The sequence below is a fragment of the Lycorma delicatula genome, chromosome 2 (genome assembly GCF_047948215.1).
Source record: "Lycorma delicatula isolate Av1 chromosome 2, ASM4794821v1, whole genome shotgun sequence".
NCBI classification, from domain to species: domain Eukaryota; kingdom Metazoa; phylum Arthropoda; class Insecta; order Hemiptera; family Fulgoridae; genus Lycorma; species Lycorma delicatula.
The window spans coordinates 98,386,922-98,408,673 of record NC_134456.1 but is presented as its reverse complement, the minus strand read 5'-3'; the positions used below and the strand labels follow the sequence as shown (position 1 = coordinate 98,408,673).

Genomic DNA, 21,752 nt, shown 5'->3' with positions numbered 1-21,752 from the left:
TAGACCAGGATATGAGAAACTATATTTTGAGGAGGTTTCCATTTTTAAGAGGTTCTGTTTTGTGAAGGTTTCACTCAATTATAATTTTTAATAAACATATTCATCATAACCAGATAAATATATGTTTAAACATATGACTGATATGTTTAATAAATTTTTATACCAATATTTCATTAATGATATTACTTAGCCAAACACCAAATTACAGAAAACTACTGAGAAGATTGATTCAAATGCTTTAATAATTTACATTTAATTTTTTTTCTTAAATTTTGTTTGTTCAGAACTATAAAAATCAAGTTCCATATCCACAACTGACTGATAATGGAATCAATAAAATCAGTGCCATTGACTTATTAACAATAGTTCATATAACAATGCATCAGTATGAATACACCCATTAAGCAGTTAGGAAACCTGTTTAGTTCTTGGCCAAATGGGCTTTTATGCAATATTTTCATCTTGTGGTTGATGTCCTTGTATGTATATCCTATATCTATGATTTTTACAAAGGTTAGTTATGTTGTACTCAGTGTATAAATGTATTCTTTGAATCTGTGAGTGAATACGCATCCAAATAATCCACAGACATAAAATCTGTGAATTAACATATTCCATGCGTTGTAGTTTGTGTGAAATTTCATTTCTGATATTATCTATATAATGTATAACTGAACTATAATTGGAAACTTCATAATGTAATCAGTAATAATGTACAAATTTAATTAAAACATTTTTATTATAATTATAATAGTTAAAAATAAATAGTAAGCAAAATTAAAAATATACAGACCATCTTTATGATATCTATGAAGTTGAATAGTATGCCACTGGCTTAACTGTATAGGTTGTGATGCTCGGATTACAGCCATACCAGATCCAACATCAAATCGGAATTCTGGGACACCATTTTTCAACCCAAGTGACACAAAATCACCACTTCCATCTGTTAATTGGCCATTATATAAAATCAAACCTGAAAAATTGAATACATGATATGTTATAAAAATATCTAATTCTATTGAAATTTATTAAATATATTATATTAATATGCAAAGTGAAACTTATTATTTATTCAAGTGAAAGGCTGTTTAATTTTGTCTTTTGTAAATTTTGCCTTTCTAAATTCGGTTAAATTAAACTTTTTGTAAATTAATAAAAAGATCCTTCAACTTAATTAAATTACTTCAATTAAAGCAAAATTGAACGACTTTCTTTATCAGAACTAATATTGCCAATATAACTTTGTTGATGAGTTTTTAAATATAATTTAAAAAAAGGTATAGTAGTAACACTTTTTTTGGATCTTCATTTTATGTTCAAAAATAATATAAGTCCAAATATTTCCATTTATGTCCTGTAATTATTATATCGTGTATTTGTCATATCATATGTAACATTTAATGCTGTTTCATATATTTATATATTAATATGAGTTTATTTAGTTAACATAAGTGGTTAATTTTTTTTTTTAATTTAATTCATATTTATGACCACCATTAATCTGATCAAAGTTTTGTTACGATTTCCCTTGATCTATCAAGAAAAATGGCTGTTTTTTTACATGTAAACCCATTTCAACCCATTTCTGATGCGATCTTTGGAATATATTCTATTACAATACCAATCTGAATAATAAAATGCATTGTCTCAACTGAAGCAGTGCAATGTTACTGTACATTATATAGCAGAAATTTATGTTATGGAACACATTAAAAATGTAGGAATAGAATATTCTGTTGCATAAAAGTTAAATAATACAAAGATTTATACTGGATAGTTCATTGTTAGTAGTTCACATTATATGTGAAGTATTTAGTACACATTTACATATTTTAAATAATTCAATTTGTTGTTACCAGTATCTTGTAGAATGTGTCTAGTCCTAGAAATGGTGAACTTTTTAACTTTATTTTTTAAATTCAATTATTGCTTTAATTTCACTTTTTTTGGAAATTAACTTGTGTAATACATTTCTATTGATTTACAATTTACTATGATACAAAATTTTGTGATGTATATTTACAATTACTTACAACTGTTTTGTAAATATTGAGCTATGTTACAGGTCCTCAATTTATTTTATCTACTTATTATTTTTATAAAATTAGATAATTGCCCAAGAACAGTCATAATTATGTATTTTAATGATGAAATTAATAGTGAAAAATATTATCACACTGCTGATGAAAATGGTGTAAACATTGTTCCCAACCTAATTCATTGAAATCCCACCAGCTATTCTGGTGGGATTTCAATGTTGTGCTGCTATAGGGATTTTAATGGCTGCTTATACAGTTTATAACATACAGAATTTTATTTCTCCATTTCCATAGTAAAAAATAAAATGTATACATTTGGGTTCTGGTTTCATTGAATAAAATTATGACATCACTATGTCAGTGTTGGTATTACATTTCATGCTTGAGAGATCTTACAAGGAATATAATTCTATACCTATTCAAACGAAAATTTACTAATATTCCATTTACTGGGGAGCCACCTCGTAAAAAAATTACTTTACATTACTAACGTTTGGGATGAATTTGGGATGTGGTAAAAAATCTGATTAACGTGTTAATTTTGCTACTAGTATGGTGAACTAAATTTAAATTGTCTATGGGGCTATTATGAAATTTCTTGAATGATTATGTATCAAATGTGTGAGTGTTGAACTATCAGCTGTGTAAGTGTCATCGTATTAAATGTCAGGGCCATTAACAACTGTCTGATTGTGGAAGAGTGTGTAATTTCTAATAATATTTTTTAATAATCATTAAAAAGCAAGTTACTTATTCTTTCACAATTAAATAATCTCTTTGATTATAATATGCACAATTAAACCTACCAACTAATGGATAAAAAAGGATTTTCTGAGGTTTCATATTTACTAATAGCAAACACATGCAAATATTTATAAACATATAACCACAATCCAAATGCTTTAGTATTAACACACATATTCATTTCACCATAAAGTTATATTAACAACAAATATACAAATGGCACTACCATTTATAAAAAAGTACTTACTACCTAAAACATAGAAATCATGTATTAAATTTGTATTAGCTATATGTTAAATACCCTTGTACAAATATAACAGCATAAGAAAAAGTAAAAATAAATATATCATATACAGATGGAAATTATGATTGGAGCAATTACAAACACGAATTCGAAAATCATATTGCATTCTCTGTAAAAATGGAACTATCAGGTATCAGGCATATTCATGACTAGAGTAATTTTATGAAGAATGGGGGGGGGGTGTCTGAAAACCCAGCAGTACCAAAGTCAAAGGAAAAGAGGGTCACTAATCTAATCAACTTCAACAAGAAGCTGCCTCTCTGCAGATTATTATAAGATGCAAACCAGCTTGGGAATAAATATGAAGTAGGGTGGAGGCTGACCCATTCTCGTGGAGTTTATCTTTGAAAGAAAGAATGAAATTATAATTATACTTCTATAGAAGTAATATTAAACAAAACTACCATTTATACAGCCTATAATAAATGTTTGGAATCCTTGAATAAGATTAACAACTAGTTTAATCTGGTTCTTAAAATAAAGATAACTGTGTGGTTACATGATATGCAAAATCAATTAAATTTATTTTCTAACATTATTAAATCTAATTTTTTAATCAATAATTTTCTTCCATGCACATCATTAATATACATTAAAAATTACTTCTAACCATTACTAAAACTGGGGTGAATAAATAATTATTCATAAACTAAACACTAATTATCTACAAAATAACAATTTTTAAAACTTACCATCTGGATATTCAGGTTTGAATGAGATCTCAATATCAAATTCATTATAAGCATTACGTAATGTTGCAACACCAATATATGATAATGGTGCTTGAGAAAAGTACGGTACTGTTCCTGTAACTGTTAAGATAGTTGGAATATCCATTCTATTTTCACCATTTGTTGCAGTGCAGATATACATTCCGGCTTCTGCTGCAGTCACCTCAGGTATTGATAGCTTCCCCTATTAATTAATATTAAAATTTAAACCTGTATTTAAATCTATTACATAAAAAAGATAAATATCTTAATACCTAGTGGTATTAAATGGTTTTAGTGGGAAAATATTAATCTTTTCCTACTTCTTAACCCAAATTTAAATAAACATTTTTATCATAAAACGTATTTAATGATAGTTTAATGAAAGTAAACAGTGATAATAACACTATGAGTAGTGTAAGTTTTCAAATCTACTTGAATAAATGTCACCGTTTCATATCCTGCCTTATTTGAAATCCTTCTATATAAATCACTATATTTTAAAACTATATTTTCATAAAATAAAAAAAATCTGTATTTTATAATGAACATATTACTTTTTGAAGCTTAGAAAGCAGGCAGATATGAAAAGTTCTACTTGGACTGTCTGAAGTAGCGTTGGCAATACTAATAGCACAATAGAGGGGATAAAAAATACTGTGACAAGTCATTATACATAGCAGTAAGCTAGATGACTGAGCAATCAATCCCCACCCTGCACATCAATTAAGCTTTCCAAATTTTGATGAGTAATAATTTAATAAAGTGGTGTCTAAAAGCAATAATATTTTAAATCAACAATCACTCATATACAATATTTAATCATAGGATAATATCATAACTTCATTATTTGTAACTATTTTCTTTTAATAATTCACCAAAAATTTCTTGTCTTCAATACTGGATGAAAAAATAATAACCCCCATTCTGTTGGGGGTTTCAGTTTTTTATATTCCTTTTATATCTATAATTTAAAAAAAAAAGTAAGCTGCCATATTTATGTACACAGCTGTTTCTTAAATCATGTCATCACTTACAAATCACTTGAGACATTCTGAAGGTGTAACTGAATTCTTTGTAACACTAGTAATTGTGACAAACGACAAATCACGTTATACTTTGCATAATTTTATGGATAGGTATCTTTTCTATAATTATTAACAATTCAATGAACAAGACTTTTACCTCAATTGATATAATAGCTGAACTTCACATTATAAACTGTTTACTTTCACAATAATCATTTATTTTCCTCCTTCTTTGATTTCAGTGTTACTAGAATTTGGTGTGGACAGTTTTATTTCTTCCTAACACCATTTACATTAGTGACTAAATCTTTTTGAATACCTTCTTTTCTCTACTACATTGGTTTACAATAATTCTGATTTTATTATCACAATAATATAGCCAGAAGAGAATACTAACAGACTAAATAAAACTTGAAATTTTCATGAAGTATATGAATAAAATATTTTTTTTTAAAAATCTAACACAGACACAAGGAAAAATCTCAATGGAAAAAGAGCACCAATTACATCATTAGTAAATAAAATGATCTCTAGTGAAATGACAAAAAGCTATCTTTTGTTTGTCATACATAAAAGTAAATTATTTGAATTATCATCAGACATTTTGGGTCTAATCATAATTAGAGTATTACTTTTATTAAGCTTACATTGCTTTGTAAATCAATATAAGCTTATTAAAATCCAGGACAGACTTATTATAATCCAACACTAAATTAGGAGTTTTCACTCAGAGAATATTTTATTTATTTTTTTTAGACCAATTTAAAACTGTAGCAATGCAGTTTAAAATGCTTTCATAATGCTTTAATCTACTGCATTTTATGTAACTGTTTCTACTCTTATTCATGTAATCTAACAAGTATGCTTCTATGAAACACTGCATTCCTGATATAACCTTTCCATTTTCCCAAATCAGTACATCAGGTTTAAAAGTCTAACTGTAGTACTGTTAATTAAAATTTGATCAAGTCTAACTACTCTCATTTTTTTTTTTAATACATGACAGAGCAGTGTAAACAATAAACACATTCATTTACATTTATAAATACGTCATTATAACAGGCTATCAGTACTCAGTTTGTAAATGACAGAACATGCAGAGTACATAAAACTGAATGGTAAAATAATGACAGATGTAAATTACCAAAGACCATACTGTGTTGGTTGAGATATATCAAAGTCTACCTTTTGACATTTTTTTGTTATATTTTAAACTCATTAAAAAAAGGAAGAAAACAATAAAATTCTGAGATGATTTAAAAAAGTATCTTACTGTTCCACAGAGTATTCTTTAGAACCAAATTTAAATAATAATTGAACTTGGAAAATACTATAAACACAGTAATATTAAAGTATGGAGACAGATTCATATTTCAAAACTGAGGAATACTAGGAGGTAGAAACAATATATCTATATAGTTTCAAAGTTACTACTTTATGATATGTTTGAAATTTTTGCCACCACATTGAATAGATTTTTGTTTTAATAGGAAGGTAACTGAAAATCATTTCTCAATAAATGACTTCATTTTTGAGTAATAAGCAATCAAAATTGCAAAAACAGAAAATTTTTGGTAGAATTTAAAAATGTGTAAAATGTAAATTTAAAATGTGGTAAAATGCCCCTTGTTAGTAACTTTTTTATTTCATATCATCTTCAGAATTATATCCATTTGCAAACAGTAATGACCCAAACACTAATAATACCAGCTTTCACAATAACGAGTAACACTAATAATAAACACAATAACTAACTGATATTATTTACTTTAATTCTAACAATATTTAATTTTAAAATTTAGTTCAATGTTTTCAGTCCTAAATTACCATATACTTTTGGTTATTTTAGGTGCAGCAAAGGTTTTAGTGGATATGCATAATACAAGGACTATTCAGAAAGTAAGGAATGTTTTGGAATTTTAAAAAACCAAGTACAAGAAAAACTTTTTATTATATACATGTGAAAGAGGGAATAAAATACTACTTTTCAACATAAACACCAAACAAATTCAGGCACTTATCATAGCGGTGGACAAGCTTTGAAATTACTGTGTCATAGAATTCTGCCACCTGTGATCTCAACCACTCAGTGACGCGTACTTGGAGCTCCTCATCATCGTCAAATTGCTAGCCAGGTCTTCATTTCCGGGAACAAGTGAAAACCACTTGCAGCAACATCTGGACTGTAGGGGGGATGAGGAAAAACTTCCCAGTTGAATGAGTTCAAGAGTTTTTGCGTACAGTTTGCCGTGTGAGGTCGGGCATTGTCATGCAAAAGCAAAATTTTGGATGACAATTTTCCTCGGCGCTTGTTTTGGACAGCTCTCCTAAGGTTTTGCAATGTTTGGCAGTACCGCTCAGAGTTTATTGTTGCACCACGCTCGAGAAAATCAATAAGAAGAACACCTTGCCTGTCCCAGAACACTGTTGCCATGATCTTCCTTGTCGACAAAGTTTGCAGACATTACATTGGTTTTTTAGGAGAACTTGTATGCCCCCACTCCACTCTTGAATTTTATCTCACAATTCACATGTTTCACCCAGGTTTTGTCTCCTGTTACGATTCGATCCAGTGCATCTCCATGACTGTGGTAGGCCTCCAAAAATGTCAAAGCTGCCCCCATTCGTTGTTCTTTATGGTGATCTGTAAGCATTTTTGGCACCCATCTTGCACAAAATTTGTGGTAGCCTAGCGTCTATGAAAGAATTTCAAACAATAAAGTCCGTGAAACTTGTGGGAAACATAGAGAAAGTTCAGTTATTGTGAAACGGCGGTTTTCACGAATCTTTTCGTCAACTTTGGAGACCAGATCGTCAGTCACAATGCTCGACGTCTGCTCATCTCTTTATCATGAACGTTTGTTCGGCCATTTTTAAACTGAATGCACCACTTCCTGACAGAACTTTCACTCATTACGTTGTTCCCATACATTTCACACAGTTCCTGATGAATTTCTATTGGTTTTAAGTTTTTTGCCAACAAAAAACGAATCACAGACCGCACCTCATAACTGGCGGGATTTTCGATTGCAGCACACATTTCAAATTTGTATATAAAAAAAAGGGCAGTGCGGAGATGTTCCCGTTGTCACTGCTGGTCGCTGACTGAGGTGCCAAGCACGAGCACACGATTGGCGTGCACCTGGCGGCATCAGGTGGAAACGTTTCTTACTTTCTGAATAGCCCTCGTACATCACTTTTATCTAGTATTTATTTTTGTCTCATCGTTTAGCAATGGGCAAAAGAAAATGTGTGTTTAATGTTAACCTGCAATAGAAATACAAATTTTTGAAGTTCTGTAACGGCAGAAACAATGAATATGTTTATTGCACACTATGCAGTGAAGAATTTTCTGTTGCACATAAAGGAAAGGGTGATATTGAAGACCACATGGAAACAGCTAAACATAGGAGTGCTATTAATGCTACGCTTCAGCAAACATAAGAGATTTTTTTAAAGCCTAAGAAGGGATTAGCAATAACAGTGATCTGGAGTGTACTGCTAAAGAAGCTACATCTTCATACCACACTGCTAGACAACAACTTGGTTCCAAACATCAGACTGAACATCTAAACTGGTTGAAAAGTTATATGACCCAAAATTTTCATGTACTAGAACCGAAACTGAGCTAATTACTGTTAACGTTATTTCACCATTTATATTTCATAACGTTCTTTGGCAAACATTAATTATGTAACAGTAATGATGGATAGCTGAAACAAAAGTGAAGTAAAACTTGTTCCAATTGTTGTAAGATATTTCAGTCTGGAGTTTCAAGTTAAAATTTTAAATTTTGGTGAAGTGTCAGTGAAACTGCTCAAATTTTGACTTTGTACTAATTGCAGTGTGTGAAAAAATATAACCTTGAAGAAAATTTGGTCTGTAATACTGTTGATAACACAAACAGTAATTTTGGTGGTGTGAAGAGAAAGGGGAATGAAATGTGTTCAAAAAAGTTCAAAGTGATATAGATAGACCTATTTTAGGGGTTGATCAGCCCACATTGTACACAATTTAGTACAAACAGCATGTGATTCTCTACCCCTGGACATAAAAGTTATTGTAATAAATATTTTCACATATATACAATAAGAGTACCAAAACTTAAAGAGTTCTGTGAATTTGTGGCAATAGATTATAAAAAATATTATTTCATAGCAGCACATGGTTCCTTAGTTTGTTACTTACAATAGAAAGAATTCTTTCCATTTTTGATAACCTAAAATCATACTTCTTATCTTGTGACAAATGCCCAAAATTATTATTTGATTTTTTTGAAGATCTAGAAAGTGTAAATTCTGAAATTGGAAGCGAACTCCATCACAGCAACAGAAGCATTTCAGACATATTCTGAATTAATTTGTCAACTTCAGGAAAAAACCGACAAATTTTTACTATCTTCTGCCAAAGAATTGCTATGCACTCTAAAATAAAGTAATGATGTTCAGAAAGAAAAATTCTTCATCATAGATAATTTTTGTAATTCTAGTATATATTATAATTCTTAGAGTTGTGGAGAACCAATATTGATAGAAAGTTTCAGCGGATAAATTTATGAACTGAAATTGCCTGGTCTGATTTAGAAGAGAGTTCAAAAGTTATTAATGAAATTATAAAAGATTCCATAAATACTGATGAACATACATTATTGAACAAGATAATTCAAACCAAAGGGTAGGTTGTGGTTCAAGTTCTGAAAACGTAACAAATACTACTGAGGAGAAGTGTAAAGCAATTTTTAAGATGTTTCAAAAGACTGATATTTCATGTTGCAATGTAATTAAAACAAACAAAGCATTTCTGAAAAAAGTCATGTCTATTGAAAAATAAAACTGAATAAATAAAGTTTAATGTTTCAGTAAACTGTTAAAGATTATAAGTAATTTCAAAAATATGTCCTGGGTTGGACCCAAAAAAATATGGTAAGCCTAATTAGTCATCATGTTTATTACTTGCATACTAATTAGAACGAAGAAGAATATGACTCATTTCCTATACTCATCTTATTATAAACATATCATCCACTAATTAGTTATTTCTGTTATTATATTTACTTATAAACTGTAGTGCAAACTAGAGAAATAGTTTAAATTCTCATTCAAGTGTGAGTTCTCGTGTATGTAACATTCAGTTTTATAGCTGGCTTTCTTACTTGCAAGTGGGTATATGTTGTTCAGTAAAGTGAGTGTATGTTTATTAAATTAGTGTATTTATAAAATGTTTCTTTTCAACATTAATTATTGTAATGTATTAACAATTCCTCACAGCTGCATTAAGAATCCAAATAATTTCTGCTACATCTGTGATGAGGTAACGTTGAAGTCTCAGAAAAGAAATATTACTCCACTGATAAAAAAGTCTTATGATCTATATTTCGAATGTAAATAGGTGATCAGCCCAAAATTTGAACCACAAATCTTGGGCTCTCATATTTGCTGTGCTTCTTGAGTAACATTGTTGTCTGGTTGGCTAAATTGATCTCGTCACATGCATTTGCAATTCAAATGGTTTGGAGAGAGCCAAAGGATCACACCACAGACTGTTATCTTTATGTAATAAAGATATTTGGGATAACAGCTAAAACTAGTCGTACTGTTAAATACCCTGATATTCCCTCTGTCATGTGGCCAGTGCCATATAGCCCTGATATTTCCTCTGTTATGTGGCCAGTGCCATATTATAGTTCCAAATCCAGTACCACCAGATACATGGAACTTATATGAAGATGAAATGTCAAATCTTGTGCTGATTTATCAGGAGATTAAGAAAGATATTCCAACTCTGTAGAACATAGATATACTGAACTCCATTTAATCAGCAGAATTAAATGATTTGGTTCGTGATCTATATTTTTCAAAGAATCAAGCAAAAATACTGGCATCAAGACTGAAAGGATGGCATCTTTTACAACCAAAAACTAAAATATGTGCTTTCTGTGATAGATGGTCAAAATTTGAACATTTCTTCTCTTCAGTATGAAAATTTAGTATACTGTAATGATGTGGACTCTTTACTGGAAGCTTTGGAACATATGCATCATCCTGATTAATGGCGACTTTTTATTGACTCATCAAACCTTAATTTAAAAGCTGTTCTATTTCACATTGGAAATAAATACTCATCAATACCATTAGCATATGCTGTTCACATGAAAGAGTCTTATGAAAATATGAAACTTGTATTGAGCAGGATTCAGTATGTGAAATATTTATGTCATATTTGTGGAGATCTGAAAGTTATAGCGCTTTTACTTGGACTGCAACTTGGATACACTATGTTCTGTGTTGCTTTTTGTGCGAGTGGGACAGCATGGATAGGAAAAACCATTACATAAAAAAGCAGTAGCTAAAGAGAGAGGTATTGACTGTAGGAGAGAAGAATGTTGTTAGTCAGGCATTAGTAAAACCAGAAAAAGTTTTATCTTCGGCCACTACACATTAAGCTAGATTTGTACAAAAATACTTTTAAAGCAATGGATCATAATGGTGCAGGGTTCAGTTTCTAAAAAACAAATTCTCTAATATAAGTGACGCTAAAATATAGGAAGGTATATTTGTTATATCATAAATGAGAAAACTAATGAGTGATCCAGCGTTTGAAGGATGTTTGAATGACTTAGAAGTTGCTGTATGGAAATCATTTCAAAATGTAGTAAACAACTTCCTTGGAAACCATAAGGCCAGTAACTAAAGAGAACTTGAGTGAATTCCTTCACAACTACAAAAAACTTATGTGTACCATGTCACTCAAAATCCATTTCTTAGATTCACATTTGGATTTTTTCCCTAACAATCTCAGCGCTATCAGTGATGAACAAGGAGAATGCTTTCACTAGGAGATATTTACAATGAAAACATGACACCAGGGAAAATGGAATCCAAAATATTTGCTGACTACTGTTGAAATCTAAAGAGGGATCTACTAACAGTAGCAAATTACAGCAGAAAATCCCAAAGAAATAGATTTTAGGCAAGTACAAAATGCATGTAATGTATTGTCATATTACATTCACCATACATTTTTTATTTCAAAATAATTCCAATTACAAAAAACTGAGCTCAATAAAAAAATCTATTAAAATTTACAAAATCAACATAAAAAATACTACAAGTCATTCACTCTCATTTAATAAACAAAAAATTAAATTTTGTTGACCAGTGTCATCTATTTACTAATGAGAACAAATGTTTAAAACTGATTGATAAAAAAAAATTCATATGATAAGTAACAAAAGAGGTAAATATAAAATTAAATATTCAATGAATGTTTAGAAGAAGAATTTTTATGTACGCAATGAATAAAATACTATTAAATTAATCAAACCTGATTAACACTGGCATGTGCAGGCAGTTCACCTTCTTGTTTTGACCATGAATATTTGACAGGAGGTGGCATTTTGACATTACAGTCCATTATTACCGTTTGTCCTAGAGCAGCTGTCTTTGTGTCAACTGCAGCAGCATCCATATGTGGCATAGCAGCTGGAAAAAAATGAGTCATTAGAAAAATTATGCTTTATTTACATGAAGAAAAACCCTGGGATCCTAAAAACCAGTAAGTAAATTAAGTCATACTAAAAATAACACAGATGTATCTTAGTACTTAATCAAGAGATAAACATAATTAAAAAAAGTAGTAAACATAAAGGAGTTATCAGAATACAAAGAAATAGATATTAAGATATTGACCTAAATAGTAAAAATTTATGCAAATACTTTGTGTTTCAAAATGAATACTGGGATTTTAAAAGTATGTAATATTTCTCAAGTTTCATATACACTGATTAATTATTGAAAGAGCAACTCCAACAATTTTAGCTGTGCGCAAGCTCACAAAATGTTTCCTGTACCTTCTGCTTGAAAGCGCCATTAGTAAAGATGGCGACCCCCCCCCCCATAGAAAGAATTCTGTTTTTCAGTTTGCAAAATGTGAATCTGTAATTATTGTTCAACATGCATTCCATTGTGATCCCCTGAATTTTTTGTGTGTAGTCCTATGAAATCCATTAGGAAGGCTAGCCACAAATTAGCAATTACATTTATGTCTGTATGGAGGGTTTTAAGGAAGTTCTTTCAGCTGTTTCAAGACCACTCATAATGTTAGTGTCTGGGATCAGAAAATCCTCACAAAAATTGCAGTGTGCACAAGACTTCCCAAAACTGAATATTTGTTGGGCTGTATCCTGATAAGCCAAACTATGGCTCTTTCATCAACAGCAGTACGAACCACAGAACTTTATTTGACAATAAGATGATGCGCCTCCTCACTACCATAATGCTTGTATGTGACTGGTTGAATGAAATTCTACCCAACTGCTGGATTGGTCACCAGGGACCAAACGACAAGGCTTGTTTGCTGTGGCCTTCACATTCGCCTGATCTGACCCTGTATGATTTTTTTCTTTGGGGATTTATATAGGATCAAGTATATGTGCCACTGTTACAAACTGACCTTCCCAACTTGAGACACAGGACTGAAGCAGCTGTTACATCAATCATTCCAGATCTGCTGATTAAAGAATGAAGTGAACTCTCATATCGGTTGGATGCGTGCCATGTGGTGGATGGTGGATGATGCTCACATTGAACACATGCGAAAAACTGTTTCAGTCACTCTTTCATTTCATGTATAATACATCAATGTAAGTAAAACTTATAAATATTACATACCTTTAAAACTTCTATATTCATTTTGAAACACTTAGTATTTTTACTTTAATCACACATTCTTATTATGAATTCATGACATGTTTTCAGAGAAACACAGATTTTTAAATATTTTTTTAACATTATATAATAAGAGAACAAAAATTCTAAAAAAGCCATGTTATATGTAATTGAAATGTTGGTATTTATTATGAATAATGTAGTCAGCAAGATAAAATTTTTTCCATTTTTTTTCCATCTCTGACATTTTAAATATTACTAATAGATCTCAAATGTACATTTGACAAAGTAACAAAACTATTTTAATTCAACTTGTATCATATAAGTAAATTAATGAATGAATTTATTTTAATTGCACTACAATCTAATTGGCAGTTTTAATGAATTTTTTACTCTGACTATTTTTATTATTCATTTACTGTATTATTAATTACGCTTTACCAATATTTAGGCAAATTTAATGCCAGTAAATAAGACATTTTTAAAATTATCTTAATAAATAGAATATAATAGTTAAGTTCTGTATAGCTTAATTAGTTAATATTAAACTGATCTGAAAGCACGAATAATGGAAATAAAAGGTGTGATAAAATAATACATGTTAAATAGAAAGAATAAAATAAGTAAGAGACTAAATTTATTAATAATTTGTATCCTTTGAACATCTGAAAACAAATACAATCAAAGCTACAAGATTGCTTTGTTTAAAACAGTACTTTCTTTTTAATATATTCATATTACTTCAGCTCCTACTTTCAAACACTTTATTTCAATTTAATACTTATATTTCAATAATATTATATCCAATATTTCAATTTCAGTTTTATTTTTCACTTAGTTCTCATTAATTGCAACTAAGTTAACAATTTTCCTTTGCAAATACTGATAATAGAATATTACAGATATTTTATAAATATCTGATGTGAATACCACATGACTGGTACACCTATTAAATTACATATACACATTTTTTTAAATGAAAAGTACATAAAATTTTATTTCATTAATAACTTCTGATATTTTTTCTTTTTTTTGTCGTTATTGATTATTTATTGTAATTTTTTTACAATCAGAGGTTAATAATTATTTATATTTAAATTAGGAAAAAAGTTAAAAAAAAAAGGAGATGACCTCAGATTCAAACCATCTTACCAAATATTTGTAAGATCCAAATATTTCATTAATTAAAATTTTATTTGGCTATAACTCTGGAACTAATGAAAATAAGTACCTCTTATGATATATTGTTGAAAAGTTCTCAATGAGGGCTTATTATTGCAGTTACCACAAAGTCCAAAATCCAATTTTTTTGGATTTTGGGCTTTTTTGGACACTTTTGCTCCAGTCAATGGCAATCAAAACAGGTGGCAATCAAAGAAGCTGGGTAGACGACGGCTCCCCTGATTGTATACGGAGCAGAAAAAGAGGGTGATATTATCCTTTTTCTGTATTGTGGAAAAGGAGTGGGCTGAAATTCTCAGTGATGAGGTACATAAGTTCTCTCTAGGGGAGTTACGGTTGGCAACAAAAAATATCAATAAAAAGAAAAGCCCAGTTTCGGATGGGGTGCCGGGGTCTGTAATAAGAAGATTGGCAGAGTGCCATCCCTGGGCCCTGTTGGAGGTGCTGAATGTGGCTCTTGGAAGGGGAGAATTCCCTGACAACTGTAAAGTTGCAAGTTTAGTCCTGGTCCCTAAACCCGGAAACAGGAAAATAAGAATTTTTTACCTATATGTTTTACTAATTCAATAGGAAAACTGTATGAATGGATGATTGTTAGACGGATATTGGAAAAGATAGAGCTCTTTGGTGGTTTCTCAGACAATCAGTACAGCTTCATACAGGGGTGCTCTACTCTTGATGCTATTAATTGCATGATGTGATGGCTGCGAACAAGGCTGCTGGAATAAGGAGTTAGAAACAAATCCCCCTGTTAATTTTCCTGGACATATGGAATGCATTTAATAGCATTCCGTAGTGAGTGGTGTTGGATGTGTTGCAAGCAAAATGTGTGAGCAGATACTTGTTGGCAGTTATCAACAGTTATCTGCACGAACAAACTGTACTGGTGGATTCAGAGGAAGGATGGGAAGACTTTAATATGTTTGGTGGCGTTCCACAGGATTTGATCGTCAGACCAATACTTTGGAATATAGCGTATGACGGCCTTCTGCGCATGAAGTTACCATGGGGGGGGCTCTGAGATGGTCGCAAACACCAATGATCTGACCGTGTTGGTGGCTGAAAATACAGAGGACCGAATTGAAGAGTTGGCTAATAAAACTATAAGGAGAGTCAGTGGCTGGCTCAGAGAAAGGGGAATAGAGCTGGCTCCCAATAAGATGGTGGTGTTGCCGATGGTTGGCCAACGGAAATGGCTGTTGTAGTAGACAGACAAATAATAAAGGAGGATAAGATAGTTAAGTACTTAGGGGTATACTTGGAGAGATCCAGGAAATTTACTACCATGCCAGGGAGGCTGTTGCAAAAGCTGAGAGGACCATGATTGCTCTAAGGAAACTGATGCCGACAAAGTCTGGACCCAGAGCTGGTGTAGGAAACTTATTTTATCAATATCAACATTTGTAATGTTATATGTGGCCACGACCTGGAGGTCAGTTCGAGAAATTAAGAGGAGCTGTGGACAGTCATTCCAGCGTAGACTGGCGATTGCATCAGCTATGGCATACCGAACAGTATCCATGGCAGTGATCGGTGTAATAGCCGGTGTGCCACCGATCAGCCTCAGAATTAATTTGATTTGCAGAATTCACAGTGGGGTTCCCAAGAAACAGGCAAACTAAATAATGCTGGAAGAATGGCAAGCATCCTGGGAGGCCTCAACTAAATAATTATGCTATTTATACACTCTTTTGCACGCGTGAAAAATTTTTGATTGGTCATACCCAAGTATATCATATCGCAATCCTCACAAAGACCGTATACTCCCTGTTTACCAAATTTGGAATCATTATCATATGATTTTTTATTAAATTATTATTAATATATTTAATTAATTTGTTATAGTAGAATATGCAGAGTGTTAGCCTTTTATATATATATTTTCAATTTTTATTAATATTAATCAATTTTATATCTACAATAACTCTGTTGAAATTGCAAATATTGATAAAGCATCAAGATTACAAAAAAATAAAATAAACCTAACAGGAAAATATGATCATACAAAAATATATTAACAAAAAGGTTAGTACTAAAGGTACTAAGAGAAAAAATATTCATTTTTTAAGTATATTTTATCCTTTTTATCAGGTAACAATTTTGTATTGTTATTTAAATTAATTTTATTATATAATTTGTTTATAGTACCGACATTATAACTGTTAGCAACAGCAATGTTTTTAATTATTTTTATTTCTTTATTTAAGGAAATTTTATCATGTTTGTGGTATTTTATGGCTCTATATAACAATGAATTAAAAACGGCCATCTTTTGGGACAAAGGATGAAATGAATGGTAATTAATTATTGTGTAACTTAATGTGTCTACGATATATTTCTAATTTTATTTTGTTATCTATTTTATTATTATGTCCTTTTATATCTAAAAAGTTCAAACAATTATCATTTTCAACTTCCATGGTAAATTTTATGTATTTATCAATTTTATTAAATTCATTTATTATTATATTTGATTCGTTTTGAACAATTTCATTATATATAATTAGTGTCATCAACAACAGTATATTATGTTGAGTCAGAATTTTATTGATACAAGTAATCTTCTAAAAACTACAAATATATCTCTGCCAAAAATGCCTACAACAGTTCACCCATAGCCAAGCCAAATGGTTGTTTATAATATTAATTGTTGAAAGTAAATTAACTGTATTCACACCATATTTTAATCATATTAATTAATTCATTTGTTTAATGTTTATTTATTTCATTACTGTTGTTCAAATGTTTTTTAATGACAGTTTTATTTAAGTTTATATTAAAAATATATTACAGATATCTAAAGATATGCATTTTGTGTTATTGTATATGTTAATATTATGTAAAATATCTATGACATTATAACCACTTTTTTAAATTCTAAGTGTAATTTAATTTAATTGAAACCTTTAATATATTAGCTAAAAATCTGCTTAAAAAATATGTTTATGAATTTGTAAAATCTATTAATGGTCTTATCAGTGTGTTAGTCTTTGTTTCACAAAATCTAGAGAAAAAAAATATTCTGACATACTGAAAAAGAAAAGAATTTTATTTGAACTTTATTTTATTGAACGTGTTTCTAATAGCAATAATTATATCAAATAGAAAAAAGGAAAAACTATATTATACAGGAAGTAAAATTTATACAATATTACATTTAATAGCAAAACAAAATAAAAACTATTTTTAATTCTTTTTGAATAATGTTAAATCATCTGCAAACAATTTATAAACAAAACAAACTGGGCAATTAATTTTTATTTGAAAATATAAGAGGCAATTTTAAAACATTTTCATAATAATTTAGAGATCGTTTCAAAATCGTATGGCTAAATGAATGATGAAATTAAGGCCAATATCTTGAATTGCTGTTGAGGAATATTGCAAATTAAATTACTAATTGTTTTTAAGTGACTTAAAAAACCCTTCAAACAAAACAGTTTATACAAAAAAAAAGAAGTAAAATCAATTATGTAGTGTTATAAATTGTTATATTTACAATAACTCTGTTGAAATTGTAAATATTGAAAAAGCATCAAGATTACAAAAAAATAAAATAAACTTAACAGGAAAACATGATCATACAAAAATATATTAACAAGCTATAGAATTTCATACTTACCAAAAATTTCCATTTTGAAAGAACGCATAGAAAATAATAAAATGATCAATTTTACTAGAATCGAACATGCTAATTTAAAAAAAATTAAATTAGCCTATCAAAATCTGTTTCCTACATAATTATTTTCTTAAACATAATAAAAAATGATATTAAATTCCAGTTTTTTTTCAAGTGGTAATGGATTCAATATTTTTAAAATTATTCAGTCTTATGTATCAATGTATCTAAGTAAAAAATAAACCAAAAAAAGGATATGCTTTCAGAAAAAAATATATTAATGAAAATACTAGTGCAGTGCAACATCTTTTCAGAATTAATTTTTTCTACATTTCTAATTGAAAAAAAAAAAACAACAACAAAAATACAACTTAATTAACCATTTAAAAAAGTTTTTTTATGTTAAACCCAAAATTGTGTTATTTTTTACCCCAAATTTTTGTGTTTTACATCAAATATCTTTAAAGCTAGTGGAGGTACAGTTCCGGGACCCATTTTTTAAATATCTTTAAGTCAAAAACCATAAGCAACAACTAAATTCACCCCTTAATTTTCTTCCCACAATTTCAGGAAGTCTTCATTTCACCAGAGGAACTAGAATCCAGGTGAAATCTTTTGCTAGCTGTAACTTGCTAACAAAGCGGTTTTGGACCTAGGTTCATGTGAACTTTTTTCTTATTTTTGGCTATAGAATCAGCTCCTGCGAGATTGCCATATAGTTTTGAATTAGTCTGTGTATATGAGACTGCTGATAAATTCTGTACTTACATGCATAGCATGGGAATGAAGAGATATTTCAATGAAATAAAAAATGGATTAAAGTATAATACCTTAGCTACAAAATGCAGTATTTATTATTCAATATAATTCCCATTTACACTGATACACTTTTTCCCAACATGTGACAAGTTTTTGCATTCCGTCACTGAAACATTCTGGCGGTCTTTCTTGGATCCAAATGGCCACAGCTTCCTTCACCTCATCATCGGTGATGTAATAATTACCTTTGAGATCCCTCATGAGATGAGGAAAGAAGTTGAAGTAGCACGAAGCCAAATCCCGTGAGTATGGCAGATGCAGAATAGGCTCAAACTTCAGCTTGTGGACAGCCATCAAAGTGTCTACACAGTACCCATCATACACAGATTTTACAGTAACCCAATTGCTCGACAACATGGCATACTCATTTTTTAAATACGCCTAACTGAATAGCAGTGCATTGCTGGGTGATTCGCCAGTCACTTTGAAGCAAATCGTCCACCTCCTTTCAATGTTTCTTGTCAGTTATAGAAACTGGTTGTCTGCTGTGAGATATATCCTCAATTGTCGCTTTACCAGCTTCACATTTGCAAAATTTCAACTCCCACTATTCACAGTACTCCTGTCAACAGTTTCATAACCATAAACCACTTTTAAACGATGAAAAATATTCGTAGGATTCACATTTTTTACTGTTAAAAATTCTATCACTGTATGCTGTTTTAACCGTGTTGACATACTGGCTGTATTCGACTTATTTTAACTGCTACTGAAAACAAACGGGTAAACTGATCTCAACGCATTATTGCAGGTTTGTAGAGGAGGATTTTAGCTATCATGTGCTGCCACACCCAATTCAATAGTGCCTTTTTCTCTGTGTAGCACAGCTAGTGTGCAAAATTTATCAGCCGAGCCTTGTATATATATATATATATATATATATATATATATGTGAATCTTAATTTAAATGTAACTTATTTAAGTTTATTTTCCACTTGATTGGATAGAATTCAATGTAATACATATTTTACTTAAAATTATCTTTATTAATCTCTTAGGTTAACCAATCAACTATACAAACTAATAAATTAAATTCACTATGTTTAACTTAGAATTCTCTAAGCTTCCTCAGGTGACAATATACATTGATACAGACATTACATAAAAGTGTCTTGCATATTCTATGTAAGAGAATTTTGTATGATGTGTGTATGAATGTGTATTATCACCTGAGGAAGCTTAAGGAATTCTAAGTGAAACATTGCAAATTTAATTTATAAAAGTTTATATAGTTGATTGGTTAACCCAAAAGATTAATAAAGATAATATTTTTAAGTAAAATATGTCTTGTTATTATACTAACTTTATACACAAAAGATTATCAACGTGTAGATGAGCCTGACAGTTGTCAATGAGCAGCAGGTTTTTGTCATTTTCAATCTTTAATTCATGGTCTTGTTTTTGTAACTGAGACATAAAGATGTCATCTAAGCTTTCTTGTTACTTTCGTACATAACAGGAAGTGATTTCAAATTTTTAGAACATTGTGATTTAGCTCTTTCCTACAACCAGAATTTTTTTTTTTTGTCAATTCTGGACATATTTTTAGCAATTAGTACTTTTAAGTCTTTCTTTTGGTAATTTTCCACCCGACCATGTTTTGCCTTTAAACTGAAGGATACTTTCTGGTGTCAGTTAAAAAAAAAGACTGGATTCATCAGCATTATGAATTTTTTCATCTGAATAGCTCTATTTTAATTTTGGCCAGATAGTTTCAAGCCATTTTACCAACTCACCAGTTGAAACTGCTGCAGCCTCGCCACTTATTCTCCCCAACATGATATCACGATGCTGATGGAATCATTGTATCCAAGTTGAAGTTATTTCATATGGTTCATCAAATTTTTCAGAAAAATCATTCACCTTAGCTTGCATTAGAGGGCCGCTAATAGGAATATTACTAGCCCTCTCGTATTTAACCGTTTTAACAGTACTTGATGTGCATAATTAAGTTGACTAGGCCATAATTTTTTTAATTCATAGAATTTGTTTTAAAATTTTTCTTGATTTTTTCATGGTTTTTCCATATCACCAATATTGTTGAATGACCTATGCCTAATTCTTGGGCGATACCTTTAGTTTTGCCATTCTCTAACTGCCAGATAATGTGCACCTTTTCTTCTATTGTGGATATTTTTCACGAAGTCATAATTAAATTACTACCGAATGAATTACACAGGATATGTAAAATAAAATACTGTACCCATGATATGATATGATACATTCTCAGCAAAAGATTAATGATAAATTAATGCAATTGCTTCAGTTTACAATAATCTGATGCAGGAAGAAGATAAAGAAAGCAATATCTACAGTACATATGTAAGAAAAAAGTAAATTATGACTCATTTTAACAGTCAAAATATTTCTGTAGCTACAATGTAGATATACTATGTTACTGATGAGCCACTTCTGTCTATCATTATAGGCGAAAAAATGTTGCATTGTTGTAGGAAAAATAAGTCATAATTACCAATATTTCACTACAACCAGTGTCATTATAAACAATGTACATACTGTATTTATGCATTAACAGCATACCAAACCAACCAAGAGACGAGTTTTTGTTCATATATTGGTCCAACTGATTTATGAAACTTTAGCACCATTTCCTTTCAGGGTTGTTATCAAGCCACAT

The 21,752-nt window shown here is 30.3% G+C and overlaps 1 protein-coding gene across 15 annotated transcripts in view; it reads right to left on the bottom strand.

Moving 5' to 3' along the window:
* trol (terribly reduced optic lobes) overlaps positions 1-21,752 on the bottom strand; it is a 1,106,314-nt gene that overhangs the window by 48,745 nt on the left and 1,035,817 nt on the right. For all 15 annotated transcript variants that reach the window (XM_075355875.1, XM_075355878.1, XM_075355883.1 and 12 more), the window contains 3 exons: positions 12,152-12,309; positions 3,783-4,005; positions 794-976 (listed from right to left, as the gene is read on the bottom strand). In XM_075355875.1, the coding sequence (XP_075211990.1) occupies positions 794-976; positions 3,783-4,005; positions 12,152-12,309 (564 nt within the window). The remainder of the gene's footprint in view (positions 1-793; positions 977-3,782; positions 4,006-12,151; positions 12,310-21,752) is intronic.